The sequence below is a fragment of the Erinaceus europaeus genome, chromosome 10 (genome assembly GCF_950295315.1).
Source record: "Erinaceus europaeus chromosome 10, mEriEur2.1, whole genome shotgun sequence".
In the NCBI taxonomy this organism is placed as follows: domain Eukaryota; kingdom Metazoa; phylum Chordata; class Mammalia; order Eulipotyphla; family Erinaceidae; genus Erinaceus; species Erinaceus europaeus.
The window spans coordinates 83,296,779-83,324,490 of record NC_080171.1 but is presented as its reverse complement, the minus strand read 5'-3'; the positions used below and the strand labels follow the sequence as shown (position 1 = coordinate 83,324,490).

The following is a 27,712-nucleotide window of genomic DNA, read 5'->3' as shown; positions in this document are numbered from 1 at the left end:
TGTATTTTCAACTCTTTGTTTCAGTTTGGGATTCATATATATTTTTTCCCTTTTGTTACCCTTGTTATAAAAATAGTTTTTTAAAAAAATTCCTTCACCACCTTTGTTAGATTTATTCCTATGTATAATATTTTTTTAGTTCAGCTGTAAATTAGATGGCTTCCTTGAGTTCTCTTTCCTCTGGCCCATCCTTTGTATAAAGAAATGCCACAGATTTATGAGCATTTATTTTGTAACCTGCTACTTTACTGAATATATTGATAATTTCAAGTAGTTTTTTGGCAGAGTTTTTGGGGCCCTCTAGGTATAACAGCATGTCATATGCAAGTAATGATAATTTTAATTTTATTCTTTCCTATTTGAATTCCTTTGATCTCTCTTTCTTGCATGGCAAGATCACAATCATGCTATGTTGAATAGAAGTGATAAGAGTGGACTTCCTTGCCTAGTTCCTGATTTTAGGGGGAAGCTTTCAATTTTTCCCCACTGAGTATGGTATTAGCCACAGGTTTGTAATATATAGACTTTTTATGTTGAGGAATTTCCCCTCCACCTCAATTTCTTGAGGGCCAATGGGTGTTGGACCTTATCAAATGCTTTTTCTGCATGAACTTATAAGATCATGTGAGTTTTATCTTTCTTTTTGTTGATATGGTGCATTACAAGGATTGACTTGCAGATGTTCAACTACCCCTGTTTCCCAGGAATGAATCTCACTTGGTCTTGGTGAATTATTCTCTTAATGTTGTTGAATTCAATTAGCCAAGATTTTGTTGAGGATCTTTACATCAGTGTTCATGAGGGATATAGGTCCATAGTTTTCCTTTTTGGTAAAGTCCTTTCTTACTTTGGGATCAGAGTGATATTAGCCTCATAAAATGTGCTCACTCTTCTATTCTCTGGAAGATTTTGAGAGGATAGGTGCTAGTTCTTCTTTGAATATCTTATAGAATCCATTAATATAGCCATCTGAACCTGGGCTTTTGTTCTTGGGGGAGGCTTTTGATTACTGTTTCAATTTCTTTACTAGTGATTGGCCTGTTAAGTTTGTCTACATGCTCCTGTGTAAATGATGGCAATTGACTCTAAGAATGTGTCCATCTCTTTTTTTAATATTTTATTTATTTATTTATTTACTTGCTAGCTAGAGGCAGAGAGAAATTGAGAGGGGAGGGGGAAGATAGAAAGGGAGAGAGACAGAAAGGCACCTGAAGCATTGCTTCACCACTTATGAAGCTTTTGGCAGGGACCAAAAGCTTGAACCTTAGTCCTTGTGCATGTAAAATGAGCGCTTAGCCAGGTGCACCACCACCTGGCCCATGAATGTGTCCATTTCTTCTAATTTGTTGAATTAATTTTCATATAGATATCCATAGTAGTCTTGCATGAACCTTTGTATCTCTGCTTTATCTCTTGTCATATCTTCTCTCTCATTTCTGAGCAATTTTATAGTAGCATTCTAAGTATAGGTAGTGATGTATCCATTTTATCTATCCATTCAGATAACCAGATCTTGGTTTCATTTATTTTCCTAATAGTCTTTTTGTTTTCTATTTCATTGATTTCTACTTTGATTTTAACTATTTCATGTCTCTTGCTGACTATTGTGTCTCCTAGTTGTTCCATTTCTAGTTTATTCAGTTGGATTGATAGAGGGTTTACTTGTGATGTCTCTTCTTTAGTAACATAGGCCTGTATTGCTATGAACTTCCCTCTTGGGATTGCTTTTGCTACATCCCATGGGGTCTGATAGCTGGTTTCTTCATTTTCATTGTTATCAAGGTAATTCTTAATTTCTTTTTTGATATCCTCAATGATCCATGTATTTTTCAGAAGCATGTTGTATTTAGTCTCTGGACTTTGAGCAGTTTCTTTCTTCTTTCACCTAATTTCTAGGTTCATGCCATCATGGTGTGAGAAGATGACTCTTGCTGTGATACAACCTGTGAATAAGACTTTAGGGCTTGATTAGCATATGGCTGATGATGGTGAAGCCTGTATTGTAGCACACCAACACCCTGGATGTACCGTGATCCCCATACAGAGAAACAACCTGAACTCTGGGATACCTCACTTAGTTTCAGATCTGAGTTTCTGTAAGTGTTGGGCCATTTCTGGGTTAGACACAGATGCCAGACTTAAAGGTCTTTAGGCTAAAAAAGCCTGGATCTGATACCCAGTTACTGTGACCACACTTTTGTTTTTATGATTTTTCTTTATTAGGGGATTATAGGTTTACAGTCAACAGTAAAATACAGTAGTTTGTATATGTATGACATTTCCAAATAACAATACAACCCCCATTAGGTGCTCTTCTGCCATCATGTTCCAGGACCTGAATTCCCCCCACCCACCCACCCCAGAGTCTTACTTCGATGCAGCACACCAACTCCAGTCCAAGTTCTGCTTACTGTTTTCCCTTCTTATCTTGTTTTTCAGCTTCTGCCTGTGAGTAAGATCATCCATATTCATCCTTTTTATTTTTTATATTTATTTATTTTCCCTTTTGTTATCCTTGTTTTCATTGTTGTTGTAGTTATTGTTGTTATTGATGATGTTGTTCTTAGATAGGACAGAGAGAAATAAAAAGAGAAGGGGAAGACAGAGAAGGGGAGAAAAAGATAGACACCAGCAGACCTGCTTCACTGCCTGTGAAGTGACCCCCCTGCAGGTGGGGACCTGGGGGCTTGAATAGGAATCCTTACACCAGTCATATCCATCCTTTTTTTCTGACTTATCTCACTTAACACGGTATCTTCATGTTCCATCCAAGATGGGGTAAAGAAGGTGAATTTTCCACTTTTATTAGCTGAGTGGTATTCCATTGTTTACATATACCACAACTTATTCATCCACTCATCTGTTGTTGGACACCTGGGTTGCTTCCAGGTTTGGGCTATTACAAAGTATACTGCTATGAACATAGATATACACAAATCTTTTTGGATGTGACCACACTTTTGGAGTCAAAGTCAGGGCTTACAGAGAGAAATCCCAGAAGGACAGAATTTGCTTATACTCCTACACTTATATGAACTCTGAACATCTTGTCCATGATTATGCTAAGAAGTAAGGAATTGTTCTGAAATAGCCCATGAATAGGACTTTAGGGCTTGATAGCATATGGCTGATGAATGTAATTAGCATACAGCTGATGTCAGGCTAACATCAGGACTGAGCTTAAGCACTCATCAGGTGGAAGTCGGTTTCCATTCCTGCACTCCATTCTCCCAGCTACCTGCTTTCCTGCATGTTCGTGGTGCCAGCATAGCTGCTTTCCCCAGAAATTGAATATGTGTAACTGAGATAGCCAATAAACTTAGTTTATAAGACTCTCCTCTATAGCCAACCTTTATAATATATATAATGAGCAACCTATATCTCTGCAGATAATTGCCTATCTTTCTATAGCTAGAATATACTATTCCATACTGCTGTACTACCTTGTAATAAGCCTTTGATTGTTTTAAACCCATGCCAAGATGCAGAACTCTCAAAGACCTTTTATTTTTTTAATTAAAATAGAATTTTATAGTTCTAATATTTACATATTTGTTTAGGATGTTTCTGTGTCCCAGGATATGGTCAATCCTTGTGAATGTCCCATGTGTATTTGAAAGGAATGTATTTATTTCTTTTGGAATTGAAAGTTCTGTACATATCTACTAGGCCCATTTCATCTATGGTTTTATTTAAGACCACTATTTATTATTTTTTTTTGTCCAGATGATCTGTCTCTTGCTGTGAGTAGTGTGTTAAGATCTCCTACTATTAATGTGTTGTTATCAATGTCTCTCTAAAGTTCAGTAAGTATTTTGTCTTACATATTTGGGTGCACCTGAGTTTGGGACACATATATTTATAATGGTTATGTCATAGTGTCCCTCTCTTTCCTTACTTTCTTTACATGAAAGACTATTATATCAAAGAATAGAATAGCTGTCCCTGCCTGTTTTTGTGTATTATTAACTTGGTAAATCTTGATCCAGTCTCCTATACTAAGTTTCTGCTTGTCTTTTCTTTGGATGTGTATTTCCTGAAGATATAAAATGGATCTAAAAAAAATACATAGAATGAATAGATCCTGTTCTTTAATCCACTTAGCTACTCTGAGTCTGTTGACAGGTAAATGTAGGCCATTCACATTTAGAGTGATTATATATGTGGTTTATTTATGTCCATTCTGATTTATGTTTTAAGTTTGTTTCACATTGTTTGCCAGGCTAGCTTCGTGGATGGGAGACCAGGAACTCGAGGCAGCATGGTAATACAATTCTTCATGCCTGAGCTCCAGAGTCGGTGTGAGCACAGCAGGCTAAGCCACATGGCGCCAAAATGCAATGGCTGCCTCCACTCTGCACACGAGCCATTCTCTAGGTCAGGATGCAGGAGAGAAAAGAGAGAGTGAAACCAGGAACAGAAGCGGGCATTATAGGGTAAAACTGGAAATGACAAGTCGGGAACAGAGATGGCTGGGAAAGGGGGTGGTGAAAAGAAAAGGCATGCTAGGAACTTCCTTAGCAACTATTGCAATGGTTTTAACTGGTGGGATTAATGTTACCCTGCAGGCAGGGCAGGTCTCGAAGTATAAAGAAGATAGATCAAAGGAATGGGTAAGGAACCTTTCAGGCAAAACAATGATTATGTAAATAGGCCATAGTGTCAGCAATGGAGGATGGAGCATAGCAGGTGGGGACGATGGCTTAATGCCCAACAATTGTTGACTTTTTGCCCATTTGCTTCTATCTGTCCTTTTGTGTAAATGAATTTCTGTGATGAGTTCCTAGTTGCTTTCTCTTGTATTTTCTGTTGCTCTCTGTTCTTTGTTTTGTATTATTGTTACAATAAGTCTTTAAAAGTTTTGTATAAGTTGATCTTGATTAACAAACATTTGATAGAACTGCTTTGTCCATTAATTCCCTTCCCTTTCCTATTTTATTATTCTTTCCTATTTTTATTGTGTTCTTAGTTATAGTCTATTTCTATTCACCTCACTTAGACCATATTTTTCTTTGTTGCCTCTTTTCTTGTAGGACTCTGTTTAGTGATTCTTAGTGATTCTTGTAAGGTGCGGTTGATTGTGGAAAATTCCTTTAGCTTTTGTATAGTTGATTTATTCTCTTTTGTTGCCCTTGTTGTTTTTATTGATGTTGTCATTGTTGAATAGGACAGAGAGAAATGGAGAGAGGAGAGGAGGACAGAGAAAGACAAACACCTGCAGATCTGCTTCACCTCCTGTGAAGCTACTCCCCTGCAGGTGGGGAGCTGGGGGCTCGAACCGGGATCCTTATGCCAGTCCTTGCACTTCTCACCACATTGCGACACCACCAGACTCCCAGCTTTTGTATATTTAAGACCTTTATTTCTCCCTCATATTTGAAGGATAATTTAGCAGAATACAAAATCTGTGGATGGAATTGCCTCTCAGTACTTTGAATATGTAATTCCACTCTCTCTTTGCCTCTAGGGTTTGTGAAGAGAAGTATAACAAAAGCCTGATAACTCTACCTTTGTATGTAACTTCTTTCCTTTCCCTAGCAGCCAGCATTTTTTTTTCCTTATCATTGAGTTTTGATAGTTTTACAATAATTAGTCTTGGTATTGGTCATTTGGCATTCTTGTTTCTGAGTTAATTCTGCCTCTTGAAAAAGTATGTTTTGAGAATTGCTTGTGAGCCCTTCCAAAATTTATTGTTTTTGACATTGAAAACTTGCTGCAATAATTATTGTAGCACTAAGTTATCTAGAGAAATTCTGCTTTTTTGAAATAAGCACATGAGGGGGCTGGGAGTTAGTGCAGTGGATTAAGCACACATGGCATGAAGCACAAGGACTGGTGCAAGGATCCTGGTTCTAATCCCTGGCTCCCTCCACTTCACAAGTGGTGAAGCAGGTCTTCAGGTGTCTCTCCTTCTCTCAGTCTTCCCCTACTCTCTCAATTTCTCTTTGTCCTATCCAATAACAATAATAACAACAACAAGGGCAACAAAAAATGGGAGAAAAAATTACCTCCAGGAGCAGTGGATTGGTAGTGCAGGCACCAAACCCCAGCAATAATCCTAGAGGCAAAAAAAAAAAAAAAGAGCTCCCAGGTACCACCAAAAGCCAGAACTGAATGATATTCTAGTTAAAATAAATAAATAAAATAAGCACATGAGAATAACATATAGTTAGAGCATATATGTGTAAGCAGGAATCATTATGGGAAGAGGCAACAACTTTAATGTAGATGAGGTGACAATAAATAGTAATAGACTACAGTTGATAAAAAAAATTGAACTATGCATGTTTTCCTAAATTCCTTGCCCAAATTAGCCTTTTAGGAAAATAATAATAAACAACATAAGGAGGAGGAAAGAAAAAGAAAAAAGGGGACCCAGTGGTAGTATAATGGGTTAACAGCACATGGAGCAAAGTGCAAGGACTGGTGTGAGGATCCTGGTTCAAACCTCCCAGATCCACACCTGCAGGGGAGTCCCTTCACAATCAGTGAAGCAGGTCTTCAGGTATCTATCTTTCTCTCCCCTTCTCTGTCTTCTCTCTTGATTTCTCTCTGACCTATCCAACAACAACAAAAGCAATAACAATAACAACAAGGGCAACAAATGGGAAAAATGGCCTCTAGGAGCAGTGTATTCATAGTGCAAGCACCTGGTGGCAAAAAAAAGAAGAGAAAAGGAAAGGAGGGGGGGAATGGAGTCCTTATTTAAAGGAAAAAAAAAAGCAAATAAGGTGTTCTATGTAGATCTTCCAACTACTGCACATCCTAACAATCTTGGGTTGATACTCCCAGTAAAATAAAGAATAGGAAAGCTTCCAAGGGAGTAGATGGGATAGGGAGTTCTGATAGTGGGAATTGTGTGAAATTTTACCCCTCTTCTCCTATGGTCTTGTCAATATTTCCATTTTATGAATAAAAAAAATTTAAAGGTGTTCTGTGACCAACAATATAGAAATCACTAACTCCAGAACACAGGCTGAGTAAAATACTTCCTTTTGTTGACTTAACCAAAGTAGACGTGCTGTTCATGAAAATTTAGAAAGGTTCAAGGCAAAGTGTTAACATTTTTCTTTGTTAAAAAAAAAATTGATCACCAATCTAACAGAGGTCTAGCCAGCAATGTTGATCTGTGTGTCTGTGGGGGAGGGGTGATATCTAAACTTCCATTCCTTTCTTTCAGTTAAGCATATCTATATACACAAAAGCAAAATAAAACAAACAAAACCCCATAAAGTAAGAGTTCCTGTAAGCAAATGAAGAAAAGTAAAACTAAGCTGCAGAAGAATAAGTATATTAATGGCAAGCACATTTGCTGACTGTTGCTCCTCCAAAGCAAAAGATCAAATTGACTTAGATAAATAAATTTCTATTTGTTTATAAATCCTAAGAAAACAGAGTAAACTCATTTAAAGACAGCTCAGATTATGACAGAAAACTGACTTGGCAGCAGACCAAATAGTCTATTAGATATTGAGTCTAAGTGGAACCAGCAAGCATTATTCTTGGTTGAGAGGCTTCACACAATAAGGATATCCATGTAAGTAGTGTTACATATATATAGTTCTATTATATAAATTGTGTTGCCATGAGTAGCTTATATATAGGAAGTGAGAAGCAGGTGCTCATATCTAAGGCACCAGACATAAATGGTGAATTTGCTATTATGAGGAATTCCTACTTAATGCCATAAAAAGAATTAATGAAATGAGAATTTATAATAAGAAGGTGTTGAAAGCAGGAATACCTCAAAAAGTTGAAAGCAAAAACAGGAATTGGAGACTAAAATAATGAACCTAACCTTTTGCACAACTAGTGAGAATGTAAATTGGACCAATCTCTGTGAAGAACAGTCTAAAGAACCCTCACAAGCCTAAAAATTGATCTACATTGGGAGTCGGGCTATAGTGCAGTGGGTTAAGTGCATGTGGCACAAAGCACAAGGACCCGCATAAGGATCCTGGTTTGAGCCCACAGCATCCCACCTGCAGAGGAGTCACTTTACAGGCAGTGAAGCAGATCTGCAAGTGTCTATCTTTCTCTCCCCCTCTCTGTCTTTCCCTCCTGTCTCCATTTCTCTCTGTCCTAACAATGACATTAATAACAACAACAATAACTACAACAATAAAAAAACAAAGGCAACAAAAGGGAATAAATAAATAAATAAATATTTTTTTTAATAATAATGGTAAAAAAAAAAAAAAGGATCTACATTATGACCCAGAAATTCTGCTCATGGGGATATATGCTAAGGAGTCATACACACTCATCCAAAAAGATATGTGTATGCCTATGTTCGTATTAGCAAAATTTATAATAGTCAAAACTGGAAACAACCCAGGTGTCAAACAACAAATGAGTGGCTGAGTAATTTGTGGTATATATACACAGTAGAATATTACCCAGATGTCTCTCCTTTCCTCTCCCGAGTCAACTAGGAATACTAAAGGAGATCATCTGGGACCTCAACAAGACAGGACTAGAATGACTTCAGGAACCCACCAAATCACCGGTGAATGCAAATACATGTGACTCATGGACAGAGAGGAGCCTAGGGAGAGATTAGGGGCAGGTTACCATTTGAGACACAACCTCCATTCTGTTTCACCAACAAAAAGACAACTAAAGGGAAGAGAGGACTGCACTAAGACTCACCAAATGCAGCTGTGAGTCTCCATTGCTACTGCCCTCAGAATCTGGAGCAGCGGGGGGGGGGGGGGGGGGTGGAGGTACAGAGAACTAACCAGGAAACTTAGGAGAAAATCTATACCTTGATGGCCTAGCTGTAGGGCTGAGAGTCTCTTTGCATAACCACCGCATAATCTCTGCCCCACTCTGCTTTATCTCTTGGTCAGAAGTCAGTGATTAAGCTAAGAAGCCTACTTATAGTTTAAAAGCCCTCAGGTTCCCATAGCCTACAGGGAAGAAAAAGAACAAAAGAGGCTTTCACAGCCACTGTGCTCCAACTCAGGGATTAAAATAATATTGAAACAACTGTCAATTTCCATAACTGTGAACCCTTCAATTAATTTACTCAGACACAAGTCAATCCAGGCAAGGGTGATCAATAATTTGAAAAGTACTGAAAGTGACCTCATAACATACTATATAAAATGGTTAAACCAACAAGAAGAAATATTGGAGAAATGAACCAGGACAAGAGTCCAGCTAAAAACCCCCCGAAGGTTGAAGTAATAAATAATGTAAAAAATAATGTGATCAACATCCAAAAACTAATTAAGTTAAATAATCACAGGAGTGAGTAAAGAGTTTGAAATAATTGTCATCAGAAATACAGAAACAACAAATGAGACTCTGGAAGAAAACACTAATTATCTCAAGGTTATTAGAGAGCTGAAAGCTGAAATAGCTAAGCTAGGAAAACAACTAGCTGAACAAGCTAAAACAGTATCAGAACAGGGCAACAAAACAGATGAATTCCATAAAACAGTAGAGAGGAGAGAGAATAGAATAAATGACACTGAAGTCAGAATTAGCAAGATCAAGGACTTCTAGAGACAGCTAATAAAGAAGTAAGAGGTCTCAAAAAAAGACTAAGAGATACTGACAACAACAACAGAGACCTATGGGATGACTTCAAAAGAAATAATATATGAATTATTGCCTTACCAGAGGAAGAAAGAGAAGGAGGGGAAGAAAGCATTGTTTAGGACAGAATAGCTGAGAACTTCTCTAGTCTAGAAAACATCAAAGACATAAAGATTCAAGGAGCCCAAAGGGTCCCAAACACAATTAACCCAGACTTAAAGACACCAAAACACATCATATTTAGAATGGAAAGGAATAAGGATAAAGAGAAAAACAAGAGTCACCTACAGAAGAATACCCATAAGATTAGCAGCAGACATCTCCACACAAACACTACAGGCCAGAAGAGAATGGCAAGCTATCTATTGAGTACTCAATGAGAAAGGCTTTCAACCAAGACTACTATATCCTTTTAGACTGTCGTTCACACTAGATGGAGGCATAAAAACCTTCTCAGACAAGCAACAATTGAAACAATCAACTACCACCAAGCCTGCCCGGAAAAAAGTTTTGAAAGGTCTCCTATAAACAGTCAGACCACCATAAATAGGCCAAGTATCAGAACACTCTTAACAGTCTATAACAATGGCATTAAAATATCTTCAATCTATGATATCAATAAATGTCAGTGGCCTGAATTCACCTATTAAAAGGCACAGAGTAGGAAGATGGATCAGAAAACACAAATCAACAATATGTTGTCTACAGGAAACCAACCAAACTCAACAAGACAAACACAGACTCAAAGTGAAAGGATGGAAAACTATCATATAAGACAATGGCCCACAAAAAAGGGACTGGAACAGCTATTCTCATATCTGACATGATAGACTTTAAAATAAGTAAAATTTTAAAAGATAGGGATGGACATTAATTAATGCTTAGAGGATCAGTCAATCAAGAGGACTTAACAATAATTAACATCTATGCACCCAATGAGAAGCCATTTAAATACATCAAACATCTACTGAAAGAGCTACAGCAATATATTAACAGCAACAAAGTAATAGTATGGGACTTAAACACCCCACTCTTTCAACTTGACAGATCATCCAGGCAGAAAATCAATAAAGAAATAAGGAAGCTGAAAGGAGATACATAAACTAGAACTATTGGACATTTTCAGAGTCATTCATCCCAAGAAAATGGAATGTACATTTCACTCAAGTCCGATTGGGTTATTCTCAAGGATAGACTATATGGTAGGCCACAAAGACAGCATCAGCAAACTCAAGAGCATTGAAATCATCCCTAGCATCTTCTCAGACCACAGTGGAATTAAACTAACACTTAACAATAAACAAAAGATTAGTAATAGTCCCAAAATGTGGAAGCTCAACAGTACACTACTTAACACGTACTGATTGATTCAAAGGGGAAATCAAGGAAGAAATCAAAATGTTTCAAGACTTCAATGAAAATGAAGACAAGCTATCAAAATATTTGGGACATAGCTAAAGCAGTACTGAGAGGGAAGATCATAGCTATATAAGCACACATTAGGAAACAAGAAAAAGCACAAATAAACAGCCTGATTGCACATCTTAGAGACGAAGAAGAAGAAGAAGAAGAAGAAGAAGAAGAAGAAGAAGAAGAAGAAGAAGAAGAAGAAGAAGAAGAAGAAGAAGGAGAAGGAGAAGGAGAAGGAGAAGGGGAAGGGGAAGGGGAAGGGGAAGGGGAAGGGGAAGGGGAAGGGGAAGGGGAAGGGGAAGGAGAAGAAGAGGAAGAAGGAGGAGGAGGAGGAGAAAAAGGAGAAGAAGGAAGGAACCCTAAAGCAACCAGAAGGACAGAAATCACTGAAGTTAGGACAGAAATAAATAACATTGAGAATAAGAAAACCATACAAAAGATCAATGAAAGTAAATGTTGGTTCTTTGAAAGTGTGAACAAAATCAACAAACCTTTAGCCAGACTCAAAAAACAAAAAAGGGAGAAGACCCAAATAAATCAGATCATAAATGAAAGAGATTACACAACAGACACTGCAGAAATTCAGCATATAATGCCAGACTTCTATGAACCACCAAGCTAGAGAACCTGGAAGGAATGGACGATTTCCTAGATACCTACCAACTTCCAAAACTAAGTGAAGAGTAACTAGATAACATAAACAGGCCCATCACAGCTAATGAAATTGAAACAGTTATCAAAACCCTTCCCAAGAATCAAAGTCCTGGACCAGATAGTTTTACAAATGAATTCAACAAAACCTTCAAGAAGAACTAATACCTCTACTTTTAAAAGTCTTCCAGAATATTGAAGACACTGGAATACTCCCTGCCAGCTTCTATGAAGCCAACATCACTCTGATACCAAAATCAGACAGGGACACAAGCAGGAAATAAAACTACAGACCAATGACCTGATGAACATAGATGCTAAAATATTGAACAAAATTCTAGCTAACCGGATACAACAGTATATTAAAAAGATTGTTCATCATGACCAAGTGGGGTTTATCCCAGGGATGCAAGGTCAGCTTAATATACATTAATCAGGGAGTCGGGCTGTAGGACAACGGGTTAAGAGCAGGTGGCGCAAAGCACAAGGACCGGCATAAGGATCCCGGTTCGAACCCCGGCTCCCCACCTGCAGGGGAGTCGCTTCACAGGCGGTGAAGCAGGTCTGCAGGTGTCTATCTTTCTCTCCTCCTCTCTGTCTTCCCCTCCTCTCTCCATTTCCCTCTGTCCTATCCAACAACGACAACAACAATAATAACTACAACAATAAAACAAGGGCAACAAAAGGGAATAAATAAATAAAATAAATATAAAAAAAGAAAAATATATATACATTAATCAATCAATGTGATCCACCACATCAATAAAAGCAAGACCAAAAACCACATGGTCATATCAATAGATGCAGAGAAAGCCTTTGACAAAATACAACATCCCTTTATGATCAAAACACTACAAAAAATGGGAATAGATGGAAAATTCCTCAAGATAGTGGATTCTATATATAGCAAACCTACAGCCAACATCATACTCAGTGGTGAGAAACTGAAAGCATTTCTCCTCAGATCAGTTACTAGACAGGGCTGCCCACTAACACCATTATTATTCAACATAGTGTTGGAAGTTCTTGCCATACGATCAGGCAGGAGCAAGGAATTAAAGGCATACAGATTGGAAGAGAAGTCAAACTCTCCCTATTTACAGATGACATGATAGTATACATAGAAAAACCTAAGGAATCCAGCAAGAAGCTTTTGGAAATCATCAAGAAATACAGTAAGGTGTCAGGCTACAAAATTAACATTCAAAAGTCAGTGGCATTCCTCTATGCAAACACTAACGTAGAAGAAGTTGAAATCCAGAAATCAGTTCCTTTTACTATAACAACAACAAAAAATAATAAAATAGCTAGGAATAAACCTAACCAAAGAAGTGAAAGACTTGTATACTGAAAATTTCCTTGAGTCACTACTCAAGGAAATTGAAAAAGACACAAATTATTGGAAAGATATTCCATGTCCATGGGTTGGAAGAATTAACATCATCAAAATGAATACACTACTCAGAGCCATATACAAGTTTAATGCTATTCCTATCAAGATCCCAAGCACATTTTTAGAAAATTAGAACAAATGCTACAAATGTTGTTTTTTTTTTAATTTGGAACCAGAAAAGACCTAGAATTGCCAAAACAATCTTGAGATGAAAGAACAGAATTGGAGGCATCACACTGCCAGATCTCAAATTGCATTATAGGGCCGTTGTAATCAAAACTGCTTAGTACTAGAATATGAATAGACACACTGACCAATGGAATAGAATTGAGAGCTCAGGAGTAAGCCCCAACACCTATAAACATCTAATCTTTCACAAAGGTGACCAGACTATTAAGTGGGAAAAGCAGAGTCTCTTCAACAAATGGTGTTGCAAAAATGGGTTGAAACATGCAGAAGAATGAAACTGAACCACTCTATTTCACCAAATACAAAAGTAAATTCCAAGTGGATCAAGGACTTGGATTTTAGACCAGAAACTATCAGATACTTAGAGGAAAATATTGACAGAACTATTTTCCTCATAAATTTTATTTTTTTAATTATTAGTGTTATTTATATTTATTTATTTTCCATTTTGTTGCCCTTATTGTTTTTTATTGTTGCTGTAGTTACTATTGTTGTTGTTATTGATGTTGTCGTTGTTACATAGGACAGAGAGAAATGGAGCGAGGAGGGGAAGACAGAGAGGGGGAGAGAAAGATAGACACCTGCAGACCTGCTTCACCACCTGTGAAGTGACTCCCCTGCAGGTGGGGAGCCAGGGGCTTTAACAGGGATCATTGTACCGGTCTGCAGTGATGCATTGGATCGACCTTCCCATGGTGCATCTCGTGAGTACCCATTTATTGGGGAAACTGACGATCCTTCCCAGCCGACTGAATCCACATGGATCCCAGTCACTTTCAAAGCCAGCAACAAGCAGCTCCTGACAGCTTTCAAGCTGTTGGTCCTGCTCTTCGAGTCCTCCAACTTAATGTTGAGGGGCTGTCCTTTGCCAAACGCGTTCTTATTGGTCAATTGGCGATTCAGCATCAGGCAGATGTTATCTGCCTACAAGAAACACATATAGCAGTCGATGAAGCTGCTCGATTCACCATCAGTGGATTCGATTTAATATGCTATAATCTCCATCCTAAACATGGCCGAGCCATCTACGCCAAATCGTGTCTTGCGGACGTTTACCATACGGCCTCTTCGACCTTCTACGACTCCATTACTATTGGAACTATTCAGCTCGTCAACGTATATAAGCCTCCCAGTGCCTCATGGGATAACGAGGTCCTGCCTAGCCTGAATCACCCAGCCGTTTACGTTGGAGACTTTAATAGTCATCACCAAGACTGAGGATATTCCTCCACTCATGCTGACGGCTGTATCTTAGCTGACTGGGCTTCAGCGAATGACCTCTCCCTATTATACGATCCCAAACAGCCAGGCTCTTTTCACAGTGCTAGATGGAATAAAGACTCGTCACCCGACCTGTGCTGGATTAGCACAATCAACGGCCAAGCCTTTCCCGCTACGAGACAAGTTCTCAAGATCTTCCCACACAGTCATCACCGCCCAGCTATCATCCACATTGGTCTCCAGCTCCCACTGATTCTGTGCTCGGAGAAACTAAGATGGAACTTTCGGAAAGCAAACTGGCGTCTGTTCAGTGATCTTACCAACAAATCTATTCCTGCAATTCCAATTAACTCTATCCCCTTTGAAGATTCCTACAGGCGCTTCCGCCAAGCCATCTTCAAAGCAGCTTCCCAAGCCATTCCTCGTGGGAGACGTGCTAACTATATGCCTTGTCTTGATGCTGAATGCGAGCAACTACTAAAGCAGTATGATGAGTTGGGCGACCCAGATGTGGCTGACCATCTCATTGCCTCCCTGGATGCAGCACGCCAAGCCCACTGGCTTTCACCCACTCAAGTAGGAAGGCCTGGAAGCTTCTTCACAGACTGGGTGCCGGTAGCCAACCCCCTCCCGCCTCCCATCCTCCCGTATCTCCAAACTCAGTGGTCAGTCACCTAACTCAAGTTGGACGTGCTAAGATCGACCCAGTCTGGAAAAGAGACATTTCCCATGAGTGGTCATCCCACTTCCAGTTATCTTGTCCATCTCCAAAAATCTCTCCCTTTACACTGTCTGAACTGGAAGACGCTTTGAAGAGGGTTAAACCGGGAACAGCTGCTGGCTATGATAACATCACCCCAAAACTCATTCTTAACCTGGGCCCCGCGGCAAAGAAGTGGCTCGCTTCATTCCTGTCCCACATCTTGGAATCTGAGTCTATGTCCAAAGTTTGGCGTCCTGCGAAGATTATAGCAGTTTTGAAACCAAAGAAAGACCCAACACTGGCCACCAGCTATAGACCAATTTCTCTCCTCTCCGTGTGTTACAAACTCTTTGAGAGGCTGCTTCTGTCACGTATTTCTCATCTTACAGAGAAATTCCTATCACCCGCCCAGGCTGATTTCCGCCCAGGAAGATCTACCTGCAAACAAGCCCTGGCCCTCTCAACTTACATTGAAAATGGATTCCAGAAGAATTTAAAGATGGGTGCTGTCTTTGTTGATCTCACAGCAGCCTATGACACGGTCTGGCACCGTGGTCTCCTAGTCAAGATCTCAAAATGCCTGCCTCCATGGGTGGCCAACACTATATCGTTTCTTCTCCAAAACAGAAGATTCCGGGTACATCTGGGTGACAAGTCTAGCAGATGGAGACTTGTCTCAAGTGGCCTCCCCCAGGGCTCTGTTCTGGCTCCTACGCTATTTAATATTTACATCAATGACCTCCCAGAAACTTCTTCAAGGAAGTTCATCTACGCCGATGACATCTGCTGTGCAACTCAGGCATCCAAGTTCGACATCCTCGAGGAAACACTCACAAAAGACATGTCTCTGATATCTGATTACTGTAAAAAATGGCGACTAATGCCTAGCACTGCAAAAACGGTATCATCTGTTTTCCATCTACACCATGCCTCGGCCTCGCGTGAGCTTAATGTGCAGCTTGGCGATACGAGAATCCGCATGAAGCCCAGCCAGTCTATCTTGGCTTTACTCTCGATCGCACTCTGTCATTTCACAAACATCTCATAAAAACTGCAGCAAATGTGGGCGTGAGGAATAACATCATTGCAAGACTGGCCAGCTCCTCATGGGGCGCGAGCACTTCCACACTACGATCATCATCTCTGGCATTATGCTATTCCACTGCAGAATACTGTGCCCCAGTATTCTGCAGTGTACTACAGAATTCCCAGTATACTACGGAGCCCCCATGTCCACTTGGTCGATTCCAAATTATATTCCTCCATGAGGATAATTTCTGCAACCATCCGTTCCACCCCGGTTCCATGGCTGCCAGTTCTTAGCAACATCGCCCCGCCAGATATTCGTCGGGATGCGGCATCATCTAAGTTCATTTCCCATGTCTACGCTCGACCGGACCTGCCAATATACACGGATATCTTCGCCCACCCTGTTCAACACTTGATGTCTCGTCACCCAATCTGGTCCCCTACGCCTACACTGAACTTCTCTGTTCCAGTCTCTTGGAAACAGAGCTGGCAGTCAGCTGAGGTAAAGAACAAACACCTCATCACAGACCCCTGCAAGCGTCAACCCGGCTTTGACCTAGCACGTTATGATTGGGCTCTCCTCAATCGCTATCAAACAGGCCATGGCCGGTGCGCCGCTATGTTCCATCGCTGGGGAACCAGAGATGACCCGAATTGCCCCTGCGGCTACATACATACTATGACCCACATAGTCAACGACTGCCACCTCTCCAGATTCAAAGGAGGTCTCGAAACTTTACATCAGGCTCAACCTGATGCTGTTGACTGGCTACGGAAGAAGGGCAAACGCTAGAAGAAGAATTGCACCGGTCCTTGTGCTTCGTGCCACGTGCGCTTAACCTTGCTACTCTACCTCCCAACACCCTCCACATAAATTTTAAAGACATTTTCAGTGAAATTAATCCAATTACAAAGAAGACTAAGGCAAGCATAAACCTATGGGACTACACCAAATTAAAAAGCTTCTGCACAGCAAATGAAACCACTACTCAAACCAAGAGACCCCTCACAGAATAGATCTTCACACTTCATACATCAGACAAAAGGCTAATAAGCAAAATATATCAAGAGCTTGCCAAACTCAAAAACAAGAAAACAAATAACCCCATCCAAAAATGGGGGAGGACATAGATGGAATATTCACCACAGAAGAGATCCAAAAGGCTGAGAAACACATGAAAAAATGCTCCAAGTCTTTGCTTGTCAAAGAAATGCAAATAAAGACAATAATGAGATACCACTTCACTCCTATAGGAATGTCAAACGTCAGAAAAGGTAACAGCAGCAAATGCTGGAGAGGTTGTGGAGTCAAAGGTACCCTCCTGCACTGCTGGTGGGAATGTCAATTGGTCCAACCCCTGTGGTGAGCAGTTTGGAAAACTCTCAGAAGGCTAGAAATGGACCTACCCTATGATCCTGCAATTCCTCTCCTGGGGATATATCCTAAGGAACCCAACACACCCATCCAAAAAGATCTTTGTACACACACGTTCTTAACAGCACGATTTGTAATAGTCAAAACCTAAAAGCAACCCCTGATGTCCAACAACTGGCTGAGCAAGCTGTGGTATATGTACACAATGGAATACTACTCAGCTATTAAAAATGGTAACTTCACCGTTTTCAGCCAATCTTGGATGGACCTTGAAAAATTTATGTTAAGTGAAATAAGTCAGAAACAGAAAGATGAATATGGGATGATCTTCTCAGGCAGAAGTTGAAAAACAAGATCAGAGGAGAAAACACAAGTAGAACCTGAACTGGGGTTGGTGTATTGCACCAAAGTAAAATATCCTTGGGTGGGAGAATACAGGTCCAAAAGGATGACAGAGGACCTAGTGGGGGTTGTATTGTTATAAGGAAAACTGGGAAATGTTATGCATGTACAATCTATTGTACTTAGTGTTGAATGTAAAACATTAATTCCCCAATAAAGAAATTTTTAAAAAGAATACTGCAAGAGTCAGGCAGTAGCATAGCAGGTTAAACGCACATGGCGCAAAGCTCAAGGACCAGCTTAAGGATCCTGGTTCAAGCCCCTGGCTCCCCACCTGCAGTGAAGTCGCTTCACAGGTGGTGAAGCAGGTCTGCAGGTGTCTATCTTTCTCTCCCCCTTTCTGCCTTCCCCTCCTCTCTCCATTTCTCTCTGTCCTAGCTAACAACAACAACACCAATAACAACTACAACAATAAAACAACAAGGGCAACAAAAGGGAATAAATTTTTTTTAAAAAGAATACTGCTCAGCTGTTAAAAATGGTAAATTCACCTTCTTGAATGGAGCTTGAACGAATCACATAAAGTGAGATAAGACAGAAAGACAAGGCTGAATATGGGATGACTCCACTCAAAAATAGAAGTTGAAAAGGAAAAAGAGAGGAAAAGGCAATATAAGGTCTCCCTGGCACTAAAGCAATGGAAACTTGAGAAGTAAGAGTTGTAAATTGAGTTTTTAGGTAATTTCTTTTATTTTTAACAGTCCTTTTGTTGCTAAAACTTGAACTCAGAAGTGATGTGTTTCAGCTCCCAATCTAATTTGGTGCCTGACATCTCTGAGCCCTGGTTTTTAGTCCTGAGAATCACTCACTCACCGCCCACCCCCTTGAATTCCTTGAGCCACATGTGTGTGTACTCATCTGTGGCTTAGGTGATTTTCTTTTTTTCTTTTCTTTTTAAACCATCATTTCTTTAACTCAGACTCAGAAGTGGTGCACTACAGCTGCCAGTCTGGTGTCAGCCATTCTTGAATACAGCTCTTTAGTCCTGGGGATCATTCCCTCACCCCCTTTCTGTCCACAAGCCACATGAGTTTGTACTCACCTGTGGTTTAGTGAGTTTTTGAAGAGGTCCTGGTCATATTTTGTTGAGTTTTCAGGTGATTTTCATTGATTTTTTAGTTAAATTGGGAGAATAAACAGTGGTAGCTGCTACTTGATAGCCAAGCCTCCAGAAGTCATCACTTATAATCTTATACATCACTATTTAATATGACAAGAGGAAAAAGACTGAATGTCTCAAGTTCTTTAAATGCATATATTTCTATTCTGAGTATATATTCCATTGGTCTAAGCACTTAGTGCTTCAAATATGTAAACTGAATTTGGACACTGAAAAAGCATTTCTAAAAATGACATTTTTTTTCAAATACTAAATACCAGGTAGATCAGCATCAACTGGTACTGACAGTACCTAAGATATAATTAATTTTAAATTGCATTGAATGACATAAATCATGGTGAAATCATGTATAGTACAGCAAATCTAACCATGGAATTTCAAACTAAATCAAGCTTCCAAATATATTGGTTATAATAACAATTATCTATTGCCTTCTTAAACTCTAAGACAGCAAAAACTTTGCCCCACTCTCTTTAAAATCCATATTTCTCCCAGTCCTGGATCCTCTGGGACTTCACTTGCATTTCTTTATGCTTCTTAACTTGATTTCCTAGCCTGTTATACTGCCTTTAATGGTCTCAACTCAATAAGTGCTACCAATGCCACTATGTCAAGCTTCATTTCAGACTGTATCCAGAGACACTAAGCCTAAGATGTCAACCTTCCCACTCCAGTAATGTGGTGAGACCTTTCCTAACACATGTGACTACCTAGTTCCATTTCAAATGGTGCACTCCCTAACAGTTATAGAACCTAGATATCTACCAAGGCCTTAGAGACAGGGTACATACACATATTCATACGTTAAGAAAAACTGTATACCTCAAAGTAAAAGTGCTCAGTAGTCTGCTATAGTTAGATTTAATAAGATCAGCAAGCAAGTAGAAAGACTGAAAGAAAACACTATAAAATGTCTAATTAAATATTTACTACTTAAGCCTAGACAACCCCCTTCTCTATCTCCCTACTTCACTTCCCTCAGTCACTCTATTCAACTAAACAAAAGCAAGTAATATCCTATCATCTTTCCTGATAGCAACAGCATTAATGTCACCTATTGAAAATCTTTAAAATAAATACTGTATGCAGTTGACCAAAAGATATACTGGTAAAATGTGTGTGTGTGTGTGTGTGTGTGTGTGTGTGTGTGTGTGTATACTAAAGGATAATGTTGTCCCTATGACAACCTCTACTATAATCATCAAACAAGTAAAATGTAGTAAAATTTAAGATTAACTTAGATCCCACTAAACCCTAAGTCTGTTCCCTCCGCAGCTTGAGGCCAGACCCCATAAACCCAAAACCAGTTTTAATACAACAAATGATAACAAATCATTTAGTGATTTAACAACTGAGAAAATGTCTAACCTCATCAGTTAAAGAAAGGACTACAAAAGTACAGGCAAGAGACTGGTTCACTTTAATGATGGCTTTTTGGTCAATACCAGGCCATCCCATCATCTTGGACTCCAGTAAGGGAATCCTTGGATTCCCACATAGACAAGATGAACTTAATACTCTAGTAGATCGCTCTTTCTACCATCACTGTTTAGGTCCATCAGGACCAACATCTTAAAATCCTCATGTAGGTTTCTCCAGGACCTTGCCATCATTTTTCTCATGTTTGGGAGTCACTCTCTGCCCTAATCTGGATTTCTAATCCTATTCTCAACTTGACACCATTTTACCAGACAATACCTTTAGTCCACCTGCATGTTAGCTACCAGGATCACACAAAAATTACTAAAGTCATGGGCTCCTTGGAACATACCTAAAATAGACTTCCTAGCTTCTTCTCACATGAATCTTATCTGCTCTATTCCTACTTTTGGGTTCCTGCTTTACCACTTTTCAGCCACCAAGTTGCAGACACTACTATGACACCATACTGACCTCCCTGGACAGATGACCCCACCATTGTGTCCCAGAACCTCACCTCCCCAGCGCCCTGTCCCACTAGGGAAAGATAGAAACATGATGAGGCTATGGATCAAACTACCAATGTACATGTCCAGTGGAGAGCAAGTACAGAAGCCAGACCTTCCACCTTCTGCACCCCATAAAGAATTTTGGTCCATATTCCCAGAGGAGTAAAAAAAAAATGGGGAAGCTTCCAATGGAGGAGATGAGATATGGAACTATGGTAGTAAGAACTGTATGGACTTGTACCTCTGTTATCTCACTATCTAGTTAATCATTATTAAATCACTAATATTTTTTTTAAAAAAGAGGCCCAGGGTGACTGAATACCAATACCTACAGCCAGAAGGACTGTGTGTAGTACAGTAATGACCACTGGGGTCTCTTGTTTTTTACTACTTAGTTATAAGATACATGAAAGGAGTCCTAAAACAGCTTAAATTAACATAGGGAAGAACATCTTAAAGGAAACTGATGAAGCTGGAAAATCTGCATAGGGCAGCCATTAATAAGAGGTAGTAAAACTGTTGTAAAGGTCTCTCCTAACTAACATTTTTTTTTTGTTTTAAGGTATCTCCTAATTATCACCCCTAAGGGAATCTCAATAGATCTATGACTACAATGGTTAGGAAGTAACAGTGTTTGAAAAGTTACAGATCCCAGCTGGTCATGAAGAATAACTAGGCTATGGTCCACACAAACCTGTGGCATAGTGAGATATCTTTCCCAAGCATTTCCTCTTTCTCTACAGCCCTATCCAAAGTTATATAGCAAACTAGTGACAAAATCAAGGTCTAAATCTACAAATATATACTTCGTTATTATGTTCTCAAGGGACCAGGACCCAGTGGAATAATTTAGAGGCAATGAGTCACTGAAAAGAAGATAAAGGAAGTGGAATAATCCTCCATCCATTGGTCATTATAAAGCATATTTAACCCTTCTGTAAAGTAAGCACTGCTATGCAAGTTTTTCATATTAAATGTGAAGCTCAAAGAAGTCCTTTATGAACTAACATTTTTCATCCAGTCTTTTATTCATTTAGGAGACAGTCTTGCCCAGGGAACAGGGCTCCAATTCAAAATCAGCTGATTCACCAAGACAACTCTGCAGGCAGAGCTGGCAGAATAGAACTTCAACTTATCTCCATGGGTAAGAAAATTTTGTATAGAATAAGAAAAATGGCTGTAAGAGATGATCACCCTAGCAGATGGGTCTGGACTTGTAGTCCACAGGAAATTACAGATTTAAGAGAAGGAAAGCTATTATACTTTTAGAATATAACACCCATCAAAGTAAGTTTCCAGGGCCACTTGGAATTCAAGTCCTGAAACCAATGACTCCCATTCTATTATTTCCTACAGCCCACCAAAACTTGTTCTCAAAGATCTTCTGTTTGTGCTGCAGAGACTGTGAGGAACTCAATACAGTAGATGACTCCAATGTGCCCAATCAAACCCAAAAGCATCAACCATCACCTTATGGTAAGTATGACACAAAACCGGTCTGCCTGACTTCTCAAGGCCACATTTGCTCATTTTCTTTCTTTCTACTAACATGACATACTCAGATTTTCATCAGTTAAGTGGATAATCCCAATCTTATTTAAGGTAAAGATGTATTTAGATTTGTTTTTTTTTGTTTTTGAGGACTGGGTTCTTAAGTACATAACGCAATCAATCCTGGCACTTTAAGTGTCATCAGTGAACCACCAATAACAGCATCACCTGTGTTTCCAGACCACACTCCACACCTACTGAGTCACAACTTGTATTTCAGATGATCCCTGGGTAAATATATGTTATCATTTGAGAAGCACTTGCCTAAAGATTATAAGGATAATAGTTAAGAGCTACTTTGAATCAGTTCTGTAACAGAACTGGGTAAATCATTTAACCTCTCACTCTAAGTTTCAGTGTCCTTACCTATAAAGCGGAGATATTCATAATATGTTACTTTCTGGGATCATTTGGAGAACTAAATGAGATAAAATATCATGTAATACAGGGTCTAATTTAAAGTACCTATGCAACAAATGGAAACTATGTGGGGTATTAGTCAGGATAGAATAAACTCTGCTATTAATCAAGTAAATTTTAGCAATCTCATTTTAAAAAATGAAAATGTATTTTTTATTCTCACCCATTCAGTGTAGAACATAAGAGCAATGCCTTCATCATCTTTATCCAGGGCATCTGGAACATGTGGCTTCTCAGGATCCCTTGGCAATGAATGAAAAACAAAGACAGAGAGAGAGACCTAATATTCAGTTTATAGGTCAGGAGAGATAGTATAATGGTTATGCAAATAGCTTTCATGCCTGAAGCTCCAAAATCCCAGGTTTATTACCCTGTACCAACATAAGCCAGAGCTGAGAAGTAGTCAGGTAGGGGGGGAAAATTATATATATATATATATATATATATATATATATATATATATATATATATATTCCTCTTAGCCAGAGATAGGATAAAAGATCATAGCAGAGAACAATGGGGGTCAAAATCAGTAATTTCAGACAAAAAAAGAAGCACAATTATCCAGGTCGGGCAAAGCTAGAAACAACAGGGCATCTGACAGAGTCCCACTGAGAGATGAAACATCAACAGAATGGAAAAAAATTCATGTCATATTTTGCCAGAAATTCATAGTGAAAATGAACACTTCTCCCTGGAAGTTATTTCAAAAACCTTAAATACATTAGTTTCTTTTTCTAAGACAATAATAATGTTCATTACCAAACCATTATTATGTGCAAGGTACTATCTAAACCCTAGGGGCTCAGGTGTAATCTGATAAATCACTATGGTTTCTGAGATCACACACAAGTACAATGATAATTCCTACAATAACTCTGAGAAGTGGATATAATTGTCCAAAATGGGAATGTCATTTTGCAGGTCAAAAGAAAAAGAGGTAGAAAGCAGAGAATAACACAGTGGTATAGCACAGGACTTGGATGTGTGAGATACGAGTTTGACCTTCTGCTTTAGATATGCTGGAGTGATTCCTAGTTTTCTCCCTATCTTTTTCTTCTTAAATTAACTAAATAAGTAAGCCTTAAAAAAAAGAGGTCTATAAATTCTAAGGAACTTGCTCAAAGTCTGCAGCTATTAGAAGAGTTATTTATCATAGAACACAAATAAGTGTATTGACAAAATGCGATGTTACACTTTGAGGAATCTAAAAGTATATAAAAGTAAAATCTTATCTACACAATGTTCAATATAGTTGTATTTATAATAGTAGAATTTGAAAACATTCTAACCATCCAACACTAGATAAATTAATCTTGAATTATCCACAACATAGAACAATATACGACTGTTGCCTCTCAAAATTTATAGGCATGAGAAAAATGCTTATGGTACATGTGAAAAGTGAAAAAAAATACATATATAACACATAGGACTGGTGGATATTGTAAAAATATTCACAGGAAAAATTAAAACTATGATTACATCTTAGGGAAGGGTTTTTGCTGTATTTTCCCCATTATATATTCTTCAGTATTTCCCAGCTTTTCTGTTTTGGCTATGAATTAATCTTACATAAATGAAATTGTTTCTAATTTAAATATGAAATGTAAAAAAGTGGAAATATTTTCCTGCAATTAGTGGAATCAAGTATATGTAACACCCTAGGGTCACAAAAATAAATTAATGAAATAAAAAGTAGAGTGCCACTTGACAAAAGGAGGTAGTTCAGGTATTCCCCACTTCGTAACAAGTACCACTAGTCCACTCGTATTGCTTCAGTCAGCCAGACATCTTCATTTCCATCATCTCCTCTGAACCTCTCCATGTGACTATTTGAAATTATTGTTGCCAGGTTTGCAGAGTCAGAAGAATAATCTTGACAAACAAAAGACCAAGCACACTAAATCAGCCTCCTGCTTGCCTTTGGAACAACCCCTAATCTCTCCAGAAAAGAGAGACTCTTCCTCTAGCAACAGCTATGAGTTTGAAGGTGAGTCCCAAATTGGAGTGTTGATACTGGCCAGAAACCCCAAAGGAGGGTGCTTTGTCATGATAATTAAACCCTATTAATAGATGAGTTGAATTATGTGAGGTAGTGAAAGAGAGAGAATCACTCATCAGGAGGCTTTGATCATGTTCTCAAAAGCATTAGAGAAAGTTCAGAACTCTTAGATCTGTCTTAATTATCTCCCTAGCTAGGAAGCTCCAACTGTAAGAGAAGCATCCATAGTTCACTTCTAAGTTCTTGCGGCAGTGTCACATGAATGTATTTTGTGTGACTGTCTACTTAACATCTGCTTCAGCCACTAGATAATAAATTCCAGCAGGACAGGACCTACACCACTTTTATTTCCTTTTTTAAAAAAGTGATCTATTCATTTATAGGGGGTAGACGGAGAAACAGAGCATCACTCTGACATATGTGATCTTATACTTGAGAGTTCAAGCCTGGGTACAGTTTTGTCTCCTTCTTTTCCCCAAAAACCCAGTCAGGCACATGTTTGACAGACAGTGCCAGTGGCTTGAGTGAAATTTGACTGGGAGTGGATGGAAGGGAAGAATGTCTGTGGGTCAAGGAAAGACAGAAGCTCAGTCCAGGAAGAAGAAAAGCAGCCATACTGTTGAGTGCCAAGGCTGTGCCCTGACAACCTCATGACATGTGTACCTCATGATATGGGCTGAGAACTAAGGATCATCAGGCCCAGTCATTTCAGAATCCTCAAAGTAACTAAACCCTCCATGCAAACAAAATCACATGCCATGTCCAACTTCCATCAAGGATCAAAGGAACCCTACTGTCTTTGAATTAGGAGGCTAGGAACTTCACTAGCTCCCAACAAAGTTCTGTGAAAAGCAGTTTTAAACCCACCATTTATAGCATAGTGAAAGGGGAGGCCCAAAGTGGGGAGGTCTTTCCAGAAATTCACCAGAAAATGAATGGCATTAGTGTATGAACCAGGATGAGTCCAGTTCTCCTTTCCAGGCCACCACACTTTGCAAGATGCTCTGCTCCCCATAAATGACTCAGTGGAGTATAAACACAGAACCTTTTCCCTACCACAAAGAACATCCACATCTGAGGCTGGGATCCACATGGCTAAGGCAGTTTTCTAGAATGCACATTTTACTCCTGGATGCAGTCTATCCAGGCCCATGAGAAAGCTTCACCTAGCATAATATTTTCTTTTCTTTTTCCAGATGTGTATACGCACATCTCCCAAAGTGGTTTTCACAAGAGAAACCTAAACCGCTACTCTCAGGCCCACTGGCCCTACCAGTCATGCCTCATTGGGAGACCCTGAGCTTTCTAGTGAAAGCCGCCATGCTGGTTTCTAAGCCTGCACAGTGGCTGGGATAGTTCTAGGAGGGAGACAACAGTGAGCAGGGGCCATGAAGACTGATTCGGAAACTCCTACGGAAGAGAAGATGTCTGAGCCATCCCTGTGCCATAACACTCACCTCAGCCCCTGCAGAAGCCTCTGTGGGGGGTGAAGCTGCCTCCAATTAAAATCCCTGGTGATATTGCAGCACTGTGTCTCTTCTGTCCTCCCTCCCCCTTATGAGGAAAGACCTCTTCCAAATAATGCCATTTATTTATTTATTTACTTATTTATTTATTTTCCACAACACTGTTAAACTCTGGTTTAGGATGGTGAAGGAGATTAAACCTAGGTCATCAGAGCCTTAGCTATGCATACCTCTTCACATAACCATTATGCTATCTCCCCAGCCCTTATCATTTTTTAATATACAGATACATGTAACAGACCTAAAACAATTGTTTTTAGCTTTTGAGCAGTTCTTATTTTAATAGTTTCATAATTAATAAATACAAATACAAAGAACAAATGGCCTTTTGCCCATATCCACAAATTATTATTTCCTCCATTGACTTAATCAACACTTTTCCTTTTATTTGAGAGTGAGAGAGAAAGAGAAGAGAAATAAGCAATTATCATCAGGGGTTAAGAATATACTCAGTCCATAAAGTCCATGAGTTAGTTATCAAAAGTTCAGTCTCATGAAATAAACAATTATCAGCCGAGGTGTAGGTTGCTCGTGGTTGTAAAGGAGTCTTAGAGTTTACTGCCTAGCTGAGTCACACGTATTCAGAGGCTCAACCTGGATCCCCGCCTGCAGGAAGGTCGTTTCATTGACAGTGAAGCAGGTCTACAGGTGTCTTTCTCCCTCTCTGTCTTCCCTACTCTTTCCATTTCTCTCTGTCCTATCCAACAACTGCGACATCAACAACAACAATAATAACTACAACAACAATAAAACAACAAGGGCAACAAAAGGGAAAATAATAAAAGAAAAGAAAAAGCTTTCTCTACACCTATAAAACCAAATTCCCATTTCACAAATAAGTTGTACCAGGTGGTTTTTATAATAAAGAGTTTAAATCTGTTTACTAATATTTTTAGTAAACTTAGTATACTACTTTGTTAGTTTCTTTTTTGTATCATCTTTATTACAGTTAGTTATCAATATTATATACTTGATCCATAAAAGTAAGTTAGAAAATTGTATATGCTCTAGAATGCTTTGTGAAATCCTCTATTCTTACTGTTTTGGGGGGCAGGGAAATGCAGTTCCTTGATCCATTTCTCTATTTCTTTTGTAATTTAATAGAAGACTTTTCTGTCTCTAACACAGGCATTTTGATAAATTGTATTTTCCTAGGAAATTATCACATTTGTCTAATTTTTAAATAGTATCTGTATAAGTTTATTTAAACCTCTCTCAAACTATGGTGGTTGTCTTTCAGATG

The 27,712-nt window shown here is 39.0% G+C and overlaps 1 protein-coding gene across 1 annotated transcript; it reads left to right on the top strand.

Annotated features, from left to right (window-relative positions):
- The first annotated feature begins 1,911 nt into the window (after positions 1-1,911).
- TEX48 (testis expressed 48) lies at positions 1,912-26,468 on the top strand. Its single transcript, XM_060198960.1, has 5 exons — positions 1,912-2,096; positions 22,005-22,111; positions 22,324-22,443; positions 24,794-24,931; positions 26,140-26,468. Exons 1-5 carry the CDS (start codon positions 2,023-2,025, stop codon positions 26,241-26,243), a joined length of 543 nt encoding a protein of 180 aa, XP_060054943.1. The 5' UTR covers positions 1,912-2,022; the 3' UTR covers positions 26,244-26,468.
- Positions 26,469-27,712: the final 1,244 nt, after the last annotated feature.